General features: G+C 44.2%; 1 protein-coding gene across 2 annotated transcripts; it reads right to left on the bottom strand.

Moving 5' to 3' along the window:
- Positions 1–1,372: 1,372 nt before the first annotated feature.
- On the bottom strand, positions 1,373–11,970 carry KLF6 (KLF transcription factor 6). 2 transcript variants are annotated; one of them, XM_053263934.1, is made up of 4 exons: positions 11,256–11,970; positions 7,335–7,914; positions 4,496–4,619; positions 1,373–1,918 (listed from the first exon to the last, which is right to left on the bottom strand). In XM_053263934.1, the coding sequence occupies exons 1-4, from the start codon at positions 11,355–11,357 to the stop codon at positions 1,867–1,869; spliced, it is 858 nt and encodes a 285-aa protein (XP_053119909.1). In that variant the 5' UTR covers positions 11,358–11,970; the 3' UTR covers positions 1,373–1,866. The 2 variants fall into 2 exon arrangements, with proteins under 2 accessions (XP_053119909.1, XP_053119910.1); XM_053263935.1 differs by lacking the exon at positions 11,256–11,970 and adding an exon at positions 9,728–10,026.
- Positions 11,971–12,556: the final 586 nt, after the last annotated feature.

Raw genomic sequence — 12,556 nt, 5'->3', positions numbered from 1 at the left:
GTCTTTTTTCATCTTTATGAGCTTCTCAAGGGCTGTGATATTTTCTAACCAAGAACTCAATTTATTCTTAAAAAAAAATAATATATTATCTCTCTCTATATATATTTATAGATATATATACACATACACACACACAAGCACACAGCTACACATACTATACACACAAATATACATACACAAGATTTTTTCCACCCACCTGGTAACTTTCCCCCCAGTTTTAACAAAAAGCCTTTTTTTATATTAACTGAAAAAACCTAGATATATAGATGTGAAACTTGTGCCTTTTAAGCAAATACTTTTTTTTTAAATACTCCTGCACTTTTAAATATGCATGAGATAAACAGAGCATTTTCTCAAGTACAGGGGTGTTTTGGGGGGCGGGGAGAGGAAGGGGTATATATATTTTTTATATATGTGATGATTGTGCAAAGGTTCTATAGAAACAGGGATTCTCAGGGTGGCAAAACTGGTCAGATATTCCAATGGTTGTACTTCCCTATTATTCCATGGAATTGCTTATGTAAAAAAAATTTAAAAAGAAGAAGAGTATCGTGCTGACATGTTGAACATGTTTCTATGTATGGAAACCCTGGACATAAGCCTATTTTCTTCACACCTCTTCATAATATACATTTGATACAGTACAAATGTCAGGTGACAAAAGAGCCTTAATAAAGCATACATCACCCATACCCCTGTATAAGACCTTCCGACAAGAGAAGATCACTTTGCATAAGGCACCATTATTAAGGTCAACAGTGCATTAACAGCTAGAAAACCAGAAAATAGACCTCAAGGCATAAATAAGAGAAAGAGAGAAAGAGAGAGAAAGAGAGAGAGAGAGAGAGAGAGAGAGAAGAAAGAGAAGAAAAACAAATAGCTGCATGAGTTTGTTTCTTTAAAAAAGTTCTAGTCTACAGTGGTTTTATCCACCCAAACAGGACAAAAACAAAAATTATTCAGGTTCTGTATGTTATGTAACATTAAACCAATTGCATTGCAGCAGCTTTTAACTGGAATTGGAGGGGGCGGAGGAACAAAAGAGAACTGCAGTCCTGATTAAAGAATGGAAAAGCATATAGTTCCCCAGAACCATGCAATAACCTCTGTATTATAATGAAAAGTTATAGGTTGTGTTATATTGTAAATACACAGCTTATACAATGGATTACAAATGAGCTATGTAGCAAGTAAAACAAGCTACTTGACACATTGCACATTTAATAGCTGGACCAGACACCATAAGCTCCTCTCACACAGGATAGGGGCCCCTACCTCCGTTCTGGTGTCCTGACTTTCTTTCCCCACCCCTCCATCTCCCCCCCCACCCCACCCCACCACCATCTTTTACAAAAGGTGCAGACACCCCTTCCTTCCCCCGCCCCCCTCTGGAAATGACTGGTGATCACTCTGCCTTGCGGTATACTCCTTACACACGCAATTTTTTTTTTTTTTTAAAAAAATCCCCCATTCAGCCAACCTTTTCTCTCTTACGGTTATAGAACAACCACAAGGAACAAAAAACAAACAAACTATGTATGTGCCTCAGCATACAGTCACCCAGTAGATCCTCAGTAACATACAGTCGTCCAATCATTAACATTCTCAGTGCACGTGCTCACAGCAGAAGTCCTAGAGCCACTCAGAAGGCTGGGTACCAGGGTATGAGACCCACGCCGTGCGGTCGCTATGCCGTTTCTTACATGACTTGTTTAGCCCTCTGGAGACCTTCTAAGGAAGAAAGGCCCTGGAGGCAACTGGGTTAGGGTGCAAAATGGCATGCTTTGGCTGGAAAACGCATCCCTTCTTTCAAGGCCCTTTGACCTCGAAGCCTCTTAGCCCACAGGATTCCACCCCTTCGCCCATTCAGAGATGCCTCTTCATGTGAAGGGCCAGGTGATCAGACCTGGAGAAACACCTGCCGAAAAAGAAGAGGGAAATCATCAGGTTTATCCTCTTGTAGAGTCATTTGCAGATACGGATAACATTGGCATGCCCAACCTCGGCCCTCGGGCTGTTTTCAATTTATTTATGTATTAATCATTAAATTTTTATACTGTCTTTCATTAAAACAATCTCAGGGCGGTTTACAAATCACACACACAGAGGGACACAATAAAAATATTAAATTGGAATATAAAGATACAAATCTAGTTGAAAGTTTCACACACACACACACACACACACACACACACACCCCATGACTATATAAAATGCAAAGCAGCAGCAACTGCTTTGGACTACAATTCATCATCGTCAATCACAGTGGCCAGTAGTCAGGGATTATGGTAGTTGTAGTCCAACATTTAGTCCACCACCCTGAGCCATTTTTGGAAGGGCGGTATAGAAATCGAACAAATAAACAAACAAACATTTGCAAAAAGGCCAAAGTTGGCCAGCTCTGGGATAGAGAGGCTGAATGCAGAGACTGGGTTTGTAGCTCAGTGGCAGAGCACCTGCTTTGCATGCAGAAGGTCCCAGGTTCAATCCCCGACATCTCCAGGTGGGGCTGGGAAAGACTCCTGCCCGAAACCTTGGAGAGCAATTGCCCACCAGTGTAGAAAATACTCTGCTAGACGGACCAATTGTCTGAGTCAGTATATGGCAGCTTTCTATACAATGCTGACTGGGAAGACCCAAGTTCAAGACCCTTTAGCATGCAACTGCACCTCAGCCCCAGCATCTTTTTCTGTAAAATGGGAACAGTAGCAACCAAGCATGTAACATGCTTGACTGACAACCTGAAGCACTATTTGGAAGCAACTTGCTCTACAAATCAATGCAAATTGTGCTGACTCACAGGGCCCTTCTAGTACAGCAAGACGTTAATGACAAGGCAAGTGGTGTGCAACATACCAGGGGAAAGTAGTGGAGTGATCACTCCGCCACGTGGCCAGATTGTCAATAGTCACATCGTATCACAAGATATTTGAAAATGCATTGAGCGGAGCGCACTGGATATGATCTTGGTTGCACAGCCAAAAATGAATGACCTAGATTCAGTCTCCACCTGACTTACTTAGCAGCCATCATATTGTGTCACACTCTTCATCTAAAGGAGCTCAGAGTGGCATTTTAGGCTCAAAACTATATTGTATGGTAGAACAGGCTGAGAGAGTGAACTACCCTGGCAGGGAACTGAACCCAGCTCCCCCTACGTCCAAGCTCTCAAACCCCTAGCTCAGGCCTGCACAATCTGGACTACAACTCACATAATCCCCGACTATTGGCCACTGTGCCAGGGATGATGGGAGTTGTAGACCAACAGCAGCTGGAAGGCTGAAGTTCCACTGCCCTGCAGTAGCCATTAAAACCAGCTCTTAGTGACCCCTGCTAATAACCACCATGATAGAAGGGTTGCCAAAAAAATCAGCCTAATTTCCATTTAAATGGTGTAGAACGTAGATCAGTTAGTGAAAGAAAAATTCAAGAGTGGCAGAAAACGACCTTGAAATTTCAGCCACAGGAGGAAAAAGGGAACACATGCAATCTTAAGAGTTGGAAGTGACCAGCCAAAAGCTCCACTCAGTTCCTTATGCTGTGGCAGCATCTGCTAGATTTTAAGTTATACCACAAGGAGTTAACCCCATCTTGCCTTCTACACATTCAATGAAGGAAATTCTACAGACTTTTCCTGTCCACTTGTTCCACCATCCCCCTAATCTTAAGAGTTAGGAAGTTGCTCTATTATTCAACCTTAGTCTAAGCAGTGGCTACCCAAACACATGAACTGCAAACTTCCATCCACTTAACTCCAGGAGTATTGCCATTAGATTTCAATTACACTGTTCTGGAATGTGCAATTGGAAGACGGCAGGAACGGATTTTCCCTTAGGCTAAGGTAGGAATTGTTCCTCTTTTAAAAGGCATTTTGTGCTATTAAGCGACACTGGTGCCGATCAATGAAGGAGAAGAGCTGGCCTTGTGGTAGTGAACATGAATTTGCTAAGCAGGGTCTGCATTTGGATGAGAGACTACATGTGAGCACTGTAAGATATCCCCCTTGGGGACTGTCGGCTCAGTGGAAGAGCATCTGCTTGCATGCAGAAGGTTCCAAGTTCCCTTCCTGGCATCTCCAGATAGGGCTGGGAGAGACTCCTGCCTGAAACCCTGGAGTGCTGCCACCTATGAGTGTAGAGCAGGGATTCTCAACGTTGGATTCCCAGATGTTATTGGACTTCAACTCCCATAAACCCCAGCCAAAGGCCACTGGGCCTGGGGATTATGGGAGCTGAAGCCCAATAACATCTGGTGACCCAACGTTGAGAATCCCTGGTGTAGACAATATTGAGCTAGATGGACCAATGGTCCGACTAGCACAAGACAGCTTCCTATAAAGCTGGATACTTCACAGATGCAAAGGGACACAGCTAATATGCATGGAAATGTCTTGCTTATTGATAGCTTTCTGAATGAAATGCTCAGCTCCTCGTTTCCCAGGAAAGCACTGGCAAAAGGTATATGGATGATAAAAGGGGAGGATCCTGTCACATACCTGTCACAGTGATTACATTTAAAAGGCTTGGCACCCGTGTGCTTTCTGAAGTGTCTGGTTAATTCATCACTCCTCGCAAAACGCCACTCACACCCTTCCCACGAGCATCTGTAAGGCTTTTCTCCTGAAAAATAAAACACATACCAGAGATCATTAGCTATCCAGCTTCCTCTCCAACCAAAGATTAATATCGATCCGTTTGTTTTTACATAGGAAACAAGCCTGCTCTTTCATTCACAACAGCGCGCCAAGTACTTCTGAGAATGCTGATGGAGGATTTAGATGTTTTTGAGCGGACAGCTTTGCTGCTGCTGCAAAACCTCAAGACGTGACTGAAGAGGCCAGTAATGTAAGCCTTGCTGAGCACTTTGCATACTAGGAGTTGTACAAATGGAAAGAGTAGAAGCTTGTCAGAGATCATTTACCAAATCGTCTGGGGCAAGCAACTGCATCCAAGTGACCAGGTTAGAGAAGCTTTTAAAAAGTTGGTTCTCCATTTCTTTAGGGTCAAAAGTGACCAAGATACAGATTTGAGGGGAGACCCTGAATAAGTGTGCTTACAGTATAGAAACTTTTGTGGATTTGTCTTCTAGGCCAATAAAATTGCAGCAGCTTTTTAATACATAATTTATCTCAGTAATGCACAGCCTAGGCTATATACTTGCTATAGTAAGCTATTTGGCTGCAAGCTTCTTTTATCCCATTTAATGACCCATCAAGATAAACTGGTCAAAATCCAGGCATTCTGAGAGATTGATGGATCTACCTACTTAATCCTAATCATAGTATGCAATAGCAAATGGTTTGTAGGCTATAAACCATTACTTTTGTAATGCAAAAGGATACAACTTAAGGGTTAGGGTTTCCCCCCGCTATTCCATTTTTTGCTTTCTAAAAAGCTCTAGCAAGTAGGACAGGATGTGCCCCTGAATCGTGAAGATCTGATGGTTAGCTTTAAAAGGCTGCTGTAAAGCAGAATATTTTATTTGCAATATTAGCTACATCTCCAGGCACACTAGTACTAATATTACATGGACCAGAGCTGGGATTGTGGACATAACCAAGGTATAGGGAAGAAAACCCACTGATCTTAGCACTAGCACCTAAATAGGAAAGCAAGTCAGCAGTTCAAGGAAATGCATTTCTAGCCAGAGATTCCAGGGTGACAACTCTAACACAACAGTTAAAAGTTGTATTTCCCCTTTTCTAGAAGTTAAACACACTTTTTGTGTTTCAAGTTTCATTTCCACAGAAGAATGCACAAGCCATTTCTTCTCCTTCCTCAATTGACCCAAACACGAAGCTAGGGGAATCGCTGTAGAGGTTCTCCCTTGGCAGTTTCCTTCTTCCTTCCCTTTAGACCACAGAAAGTGCATCTTTGAAGAGCAGCCCTTTAGCTCTTCATCTCAAGATGCAGAATTTCGCTCTCTACCTGGAGCTGCTATTGGTAAGCCAGCCAGCGGTTCTCCGCACCTAACCACAGTCATCAAGAGCTGTAGAATATTAATGCTAAAAAGCAAGCATGCCAGCTACTTTGGCTATAAAAAATTTATACAAGCCCTGGAGTGCTTATCCACCTCACATCCTTTCATGCTAACCTAGGGAACTGGCTTTTTGTTTGTTTTGTTTATTTTAAATCCAGGTTTCACAGCAGTAAAATCCTGTATACTCTGTGTCAGCAAAACCACAAAATAATAAAATGCTAGTAAAATCCACTGTCATTTTTACAGTTATAAATATACCCCGTGCAAGATTATTCTGCTTCTGCATATACAGCTATTTTGCTATACAACCTAACTCATAAAGGAACAATCTGCTCCCTTCTGCTATTTAAGAGATCCAGTATCAACACTGAAGGGCAGATTCCAAATTAATTCAAGAAATTCCCCATTTCTGAGAAAGTTCTCAGTTTCCTTTCTGTTGTCAAGTTTGAGCTCTAGTTTTTGCTCCCCTCCTTTGGAAAAGGATAAACCATTGTGAAGCTTCTTAAAACAGACTAATTAAAAAATGGGTACCAAGAACAACAAATTATGTTTGTACGTATAAACAAAGTTAGCCTCCTCCAAGCTTTGAACACAGAAGGTTGCAACTATGTGGCTTATGAAGAATGAGGAAGTGGTGCCATGTATTCTGGGAAACCTCAGCTAACATTGCATCATCTGATGACCTGCAGCTCTTACTCCAGAAATTGTGTAACACTATGACACTAGCATGGAGAATTTCCCTTACAGTGGACACCAACCAGGGCCAGCCAAACTGCCGAGTAACTCCAGGCGAGTATTTGGAGGACATCCACTGAAGCAGCAGACAAAAGGGACTGGTCATTCTGACTGCCATTTTGGTGCATGGGGTTCTTCTGGCCATGAACACCAGGGATGGGAAGAAATGAGAGAGCATCAGGCTATACAGGGAAAACTAGTCAATAGCTGGAGAGGCAGATGAAAAGACCCCAGTGGGATAATGACCACCAGTAGCTTGTCCGATGTGAGTGCCCAGGTCATGGACAGAAAAAAAACAAAGAGATCCCAATAAGAGAAAGCTGGCTGTCAGGACTGCAGAAACAGGGAGCAAAGGAGATCCCCTTATTATTTCTAACATTTATATCCTGGCGTCCACCATGAACTCAAGGTAGTAAACCTACAGTTCTCAGATTAGCTTCCATCTAGGCACTGATCAGACCCAGCAAGAGTGCTGTATTACATGCTTCAAACCATGGCCCAACACCCTTATCGCCAAGTGAGAATCCCAAGATCTGCATGAGGAACTGGTGTCATCTTAATATGCAAAACACCCAAGACCAGACATGCTGTTAAATTCCAACAGACACAAAGGTACTCACCTGTATGAGTACGTTGATGTGCTTTCAAATGTGAGCTTTTGGTGTAAACCTTCCTGCACCCATTGAATTGACACCTGTGAACCCTCCTCCTCCCGTCTGGGGAGGCATCGCCGTTGACCGGGTTACCCTTTTCCGCAGTCTTTCCCCCAGTACCAGTACGAATTTTGCCTGGCGAATGCAATTCACCAGGTGCACAATTCCATGGTTGAGAAGATGGCTCCTTCCCCAATTCAGGAGAAGAAGGGGGAGTAGAAGCGACTGATGAACTCAAGTTTCCCGCACTGGCTAAGCCTAAGACATCACTTATGGGATCAGAGGTAAACTTCGTCGTAGGTGAAAGTTCCTCAGAGCTGTCTGAAGATTCGCTGCTGAGATCGGAATTCAAACTGTTAGTCTCTAAGCTCTGGCTACTGGCAGTGTCCTCCTTCAGAAGACATGAGGTCTTCTGCTCCAACTCCTCCTTTTTCTCACGTGCCAGAATAAGTTTGGTCCACAGATCCTCTTGACTGTCAAATTTTATTTCAGAGGCAGACACGTAGCAGGGCTCGCTCTGGAGGTATCGTTCCAGCTCTAAGCAAGTCTATAAAAGAAATTAAAATATCATTAAAAAATGATAAACATTATGAGAGACTTCAAGAACGGCGCCTGTGCACAAAGATGAGCTGTTTACATCTGGTTGCTAGGCTCCTTCAAAGCTACGGGCCACTCAGCCCTCATCTGATGACTGTTACTGTCAACAATACAATTCCCAAGAACAGCAGAAGAGTTCAAGTCCACCTACATTTTCCAGTGAAGCCTCTAAATTAATCTGCACTAACTAAGCAAATGTCTCCTGGAAGGGAGATGTTCAGTGGGTTAGTTTGAACACCAGTCCCTTCTCACCAGCCACCCCAGATTTTGATGAGGCCTTTCATGCTTGACAGTTCTTACATTTTCTTCACAAGGGCTCCGAACTAATTTTCAATATCCACAGGGAATTACCAGGGCCACTCTTGAATTAGTGGCCTTCTGACACCTTTGTTGCTTTAGAGCAGGCCTGCACAACTTGTCACTGCAACAAGGGGAGATGAGGCTATAGCATAGTGGGCGAGCATCTGCTTTGCATGTAGAAGGTCCCAGGTTCAATCTCCAGGTAGGGCTGGGAAAGATTCCAGCCTTAAAACCCTGGAGAGCCACTGCCAATCAGCTCAGACAATACTGAGCTAGATGGACCAATAGTCTGGCTTGGTGTAAGGCAGCTTCCTGTGTTCCCATATTCCTCTAGGCATGTACCAAAATTGACTCCCAATAAGCTGAATGTCCTACATATTCCAACACAGGGGTTCCCAACCTGCGGTACTCCAGCTGTGGCTGAACTACAGTTCCCATCACCCCCAGCCACAATTCATTGTGCAATTGGGAAGCCCTTCCCTGACAGCAGCAGCAGGAATCTTCAAGGAGTACATATAAGCCAACCCATTTTCCTGGGCATGAGAAACTCAAGTGAAATTTTAAATTATTTTTTTAAAAAGTCATTCCCAAAGTGGACTGCCATACATGTACCTCGCTAAACACTGGGTGCTTCTTGCAGAGGTTGGAACCACCACAGGAATGTCAAAGAAACAGACATTCCAAATTCCAACGCATTACTGCAAAAATACACAATTAAATGGTGGGTGTTGCGGCGGGTGGTGGGGGTGCGTAAGAGTGCAACTCATTAGGTCCTGCAATGAAGAAGAACTTTATCTATTGGCTCGGTGTACGTTCTATGAGTCATCCCCTTATTTCTTTCACTCATTGCCAAAGCAGACTTCCTTTTTGAATCTTGACTCCCTGCCAAGAAAGTACATGTTTCAAATATACATGCAATGGAACATGGAAAGTTAGGCTTTCTGCTCCAAAATAAGCAAAATAACTCCTCTCCCCTCCAAGTGACACAGCATTCCCCCCCCCAACTGATGAGAAGTTTGGAAAGCAAGAAATATTAGCACTGCTTAAGGTGGCAGGGCAACTGTGTGTATACTTAATTAATTCCACTGACTATTAAGGATCAGCATATTAACCGGCACTAAAATCTAGGGTCTATGTTTTACGGGCAAATTCCTAGGCTCCATTTGCCCCTGCCAAGTGCTGGCGACCTTATTTTAGCAAGATCCCTCCCCCTACGGCAGTACAAGCAAAGCTGACCCCAAAAGAAAATGCCAAACATTTTTCCACTCTTAAGTGTCAGCTTAAAGAGAGTTTCTGTAATAGCATCATGCTGATTTACATACACACACACACACTTTGAATTTCTCTCTTCTCCCTTGTTAACAGATTTGGGGGTGGGAGGCAAGAGTGGAAAAAGCCACCCAATCAATATTTATAGGTTTCCCTATAATCAGACAACTGATCTGCAGGGCATGTAAAAATACCTTGGTAAGAGAAGCAAGGCACTGCATCGATCCCATCAGGAAACAGGAAGGGGATTTATAGAAAGGGCGCCGTTAAACTTTCATATTCAGGGGTGATTTAAAATTTCCCCCATTAGGCTATGCCAGTCAGCGCTAAGGACTAGCCTGAAGCTCGGAGGAGTTTGAAATGCCTCTGAAGGCTACTGGGACCCGACGTTGGCATTCAGCCCAAATCCCAAAATGCCCGAAGGAAACTACTTAGATCAATTTCAATCACAAACTATTGGAGCTGGCTTCCAAAGAAAGCTGAGGCCGGGGGTGGGGGGGGGTGGGTGGACAGCGCCTGCAATTACAAAACATTTAAACACTCCGGATTTCAACCTTCTGGAGAGGTTCTTCTCAAGCTTTACTTGAAAGAGCCGCACTGATTGGATCTGGACATTGCGTTGAGTTTAAACACACACACACACACACACACACAGAGCAAATATCGCAGCTGAAAGCGAAAAGTAAACATGATCTCCTCCTCCCCCGCCTCCCAAATATCCAAGACAATGCAAAAACAATTGTGTCTCCAAGCTATGCAATGCCTTGGGTCCCAACAACAACAAGACAAAAATCCATTCAAGGCAGGAAGCCCGAGAGTAGTCCTTCCTATTTCAGAGCACTTAGCGAAAAAAACAGGATCATTGTCATATGACTGACAGATCACTGGGGGGGGGGGGGAGAAGGCAAGGGAGATTTTTTTTTTTTTGGCGTTTTTCGTTTTTAAAACTGGTTAACAAACAGCAGGTACAGAATTAGACAGGGGCGATCATTACACTGCCAAGAATTATAGCAAGAGATTTTAAATATATATACACCCCCCCCTTTTCCAGTTATATAAAAAAAAGAGAAAGAGAGCAAAGGATGGGGAGGGGGGAGGCTCGTTCCGTGGAAAACAACTCCATGCAAATGAAAAGCAGTCCGGATGACAAGATCCAATTCCGGCGCTTGGATTCGCTACAAGGCAAGGCATGGGAAACTTTTGCAGGAATTGGAGCAAGCAAATGCGAAAACCCTCGCGGGGGGGGGGCTTGTTTTCCTTCCTCCTGCTACCCCTCTTTAAATATCTATATCTATATCTATCTATACATATATATATGGCAACATCTCTGCTCTAGTGGTTGTTTTGATGAGCTACAAAAAGACAGCCAGGACAGCCAAAAGAATGAGGAGCGCAAGCATTCAGGAAACACCAGCCACCACCGCTTGCTGGATCTGACAGCGCTGTTCAGAAAAGCAGTGCACTAGCATTCACGAATATTTTTAAAGGAGTGGGGGGAACACACACCTTTCAGAACAGCCACCCCACACACCTGCTAAAAATTAAAAAGCAAAACAAATCACCGCTTTCGTTTTCCTTTTTTTTTTTTTAAAGAAAACCGAGAAAAATTAGAAAGGCTTTAACAAGGCAAGAACCTAAGCGATGCCTTGGCAGCTTTTAAATGCATCCCAACCATCAAGCTTTAAAAGCAAAACTGGCGAGTCGAAGCACATCCTCTATTACCTGTTGCCAATATTCTTCCAGAGAGGGCAAAGCGGAGAAGTAACCAGTATCGTGGACAATTTGGAGTTCCTGAAAGATGCTGCACATTGGGAGTACATCCATGGCTGGTTTTGTGTGTGTGTCAAGCTGCCACAAAAACCCTCCACCGAGTCAATGTCTGATTGCAATTTTCTCGCTTTTAAAAAATAACAGCAACAACAACACCACAGATGTCTTTAGCTGCCACTGCTGCTGCCGGTAGCCGTGGTGGCAGGTGATGATAACAGATACAGCCAGCTATTTACAAGGCTCCACACTTCCTCCACCAGAGAAGAAGACGACCACCAAAAAAAAAGAAAAAATAATAATAGAAAAAAATAATAATATCTATTTAGGTCTATATATTAAATTCCGGTTCGATAGTCAAGATGAAGAGGGAATTTCTTTTCCTTGGTTTTTAAAGCGAAGTTTCATGCAAAGTTTAATTGCACAGCAATATAGAAGATAAGAGAGAGATATATGTATATATTTTGCTTTGGCAAAGTCTTCCCGACGCTGCCGGTCCTGCTTTCTACTCCTAGGGCTCTCTCCAGAAGATAACTTGCTTCAGGAGCCGACCCAATATTTGCAAACACTGAGATGACTGCGAATGTAACCCCCTGCAAAACTTCCCTATTCAAAGCGCTCTCTCTCTCTCTCTCTCTCTCCTTGGCCACAACCTCCTCTTCCTCCTCCTCTTTCTGCCCCCCTCCCTTCAGCTCACTGGCCAAGCTCGCTCCGCCCCCTTTGCTCCTTCCCCTCCCCTTCACCACCCCCCGCCACCTCGTGATCCCATTACGCCGGCTCCGAACGCTGCCCAATCTCCAACAAACAAACTCGTTACAGCGCGTTGCAATGATGTCAGAGACGCCCAATGGCCGCGCGCGGCGCATCTCGGCCCCTCCTGGCGTGACCGAGCCTCTCCGTGACGCCTAGCCCGATTGGCCCGATTCGAAATTCGAGCTCTCCTGATTGGCCGGGCGCGCAGCAGGCTATTTTTAGCAGGGTATATAAGGCTGGAAGCTGCCTGTTTTAGAGAAGGGCTAAAGAGGGAGCTTGTTGTTTGCGGTTGCTAGAAGCCCGGGGAAGGAGGAGGGGGATGGCTTGCAATGCGGGGAAGCAGCTTGGAGGGCGCTGCTGAGCTGCGCAGCGCCGGGGCGCCCGGGGAGAGCGGCTGGTGCTAAGCGATCTCTTGGCTGCTGCAAGATTCCCTTAGCAAGCGGTGGGAGGCTCGCTACACGTGTGGGTAGGGAAAGCAGGAGCTTTTCTTTACGTGTGTCTCT

This window comes from Hemicordylus capensis, chromosome 6 (genome assembly GCF_027244095.1).
Source record: "Hemicordylus capensis ecotype Gifberg chromosome 6, rHemCap1.1.pri, whole genome shotgun sequence".
Taxonomy (NCBI): Eukaryota; Metazoa; Chordata; class Lepidosauria; order Squamata; family Cordylidae; genus Hemicordylus; species Hemicordylus capensis.
This window is presented reverse-complemented; position numbering and strand designations above follow the sequence as displayed.

Bases quoted from the DNA above. Each gene is read 5' to 3' on its own strand.
- KLF6 (XM_053263934.1), bottom strand. From the start codon at position 11,357: ATGGATGTACTCCCAATGTGCAGCATCTTTCAGGAACTCCAAATTGTC. The intron at 7,915-11,255 runs GTAATAGAGGAT...TTTCTTTTATAG, and splicing joins TGGAAGAATATTGGCAACAG to ACTTGCTTAGAGCTGGAACG. The intron at 4,620-7,334 runs GTGAGTACCTTT...TTTATTTTTCAG, and splicing joins ACATCAACGTACTCATACAG to GAGAAAAGCCTTACAGATGC.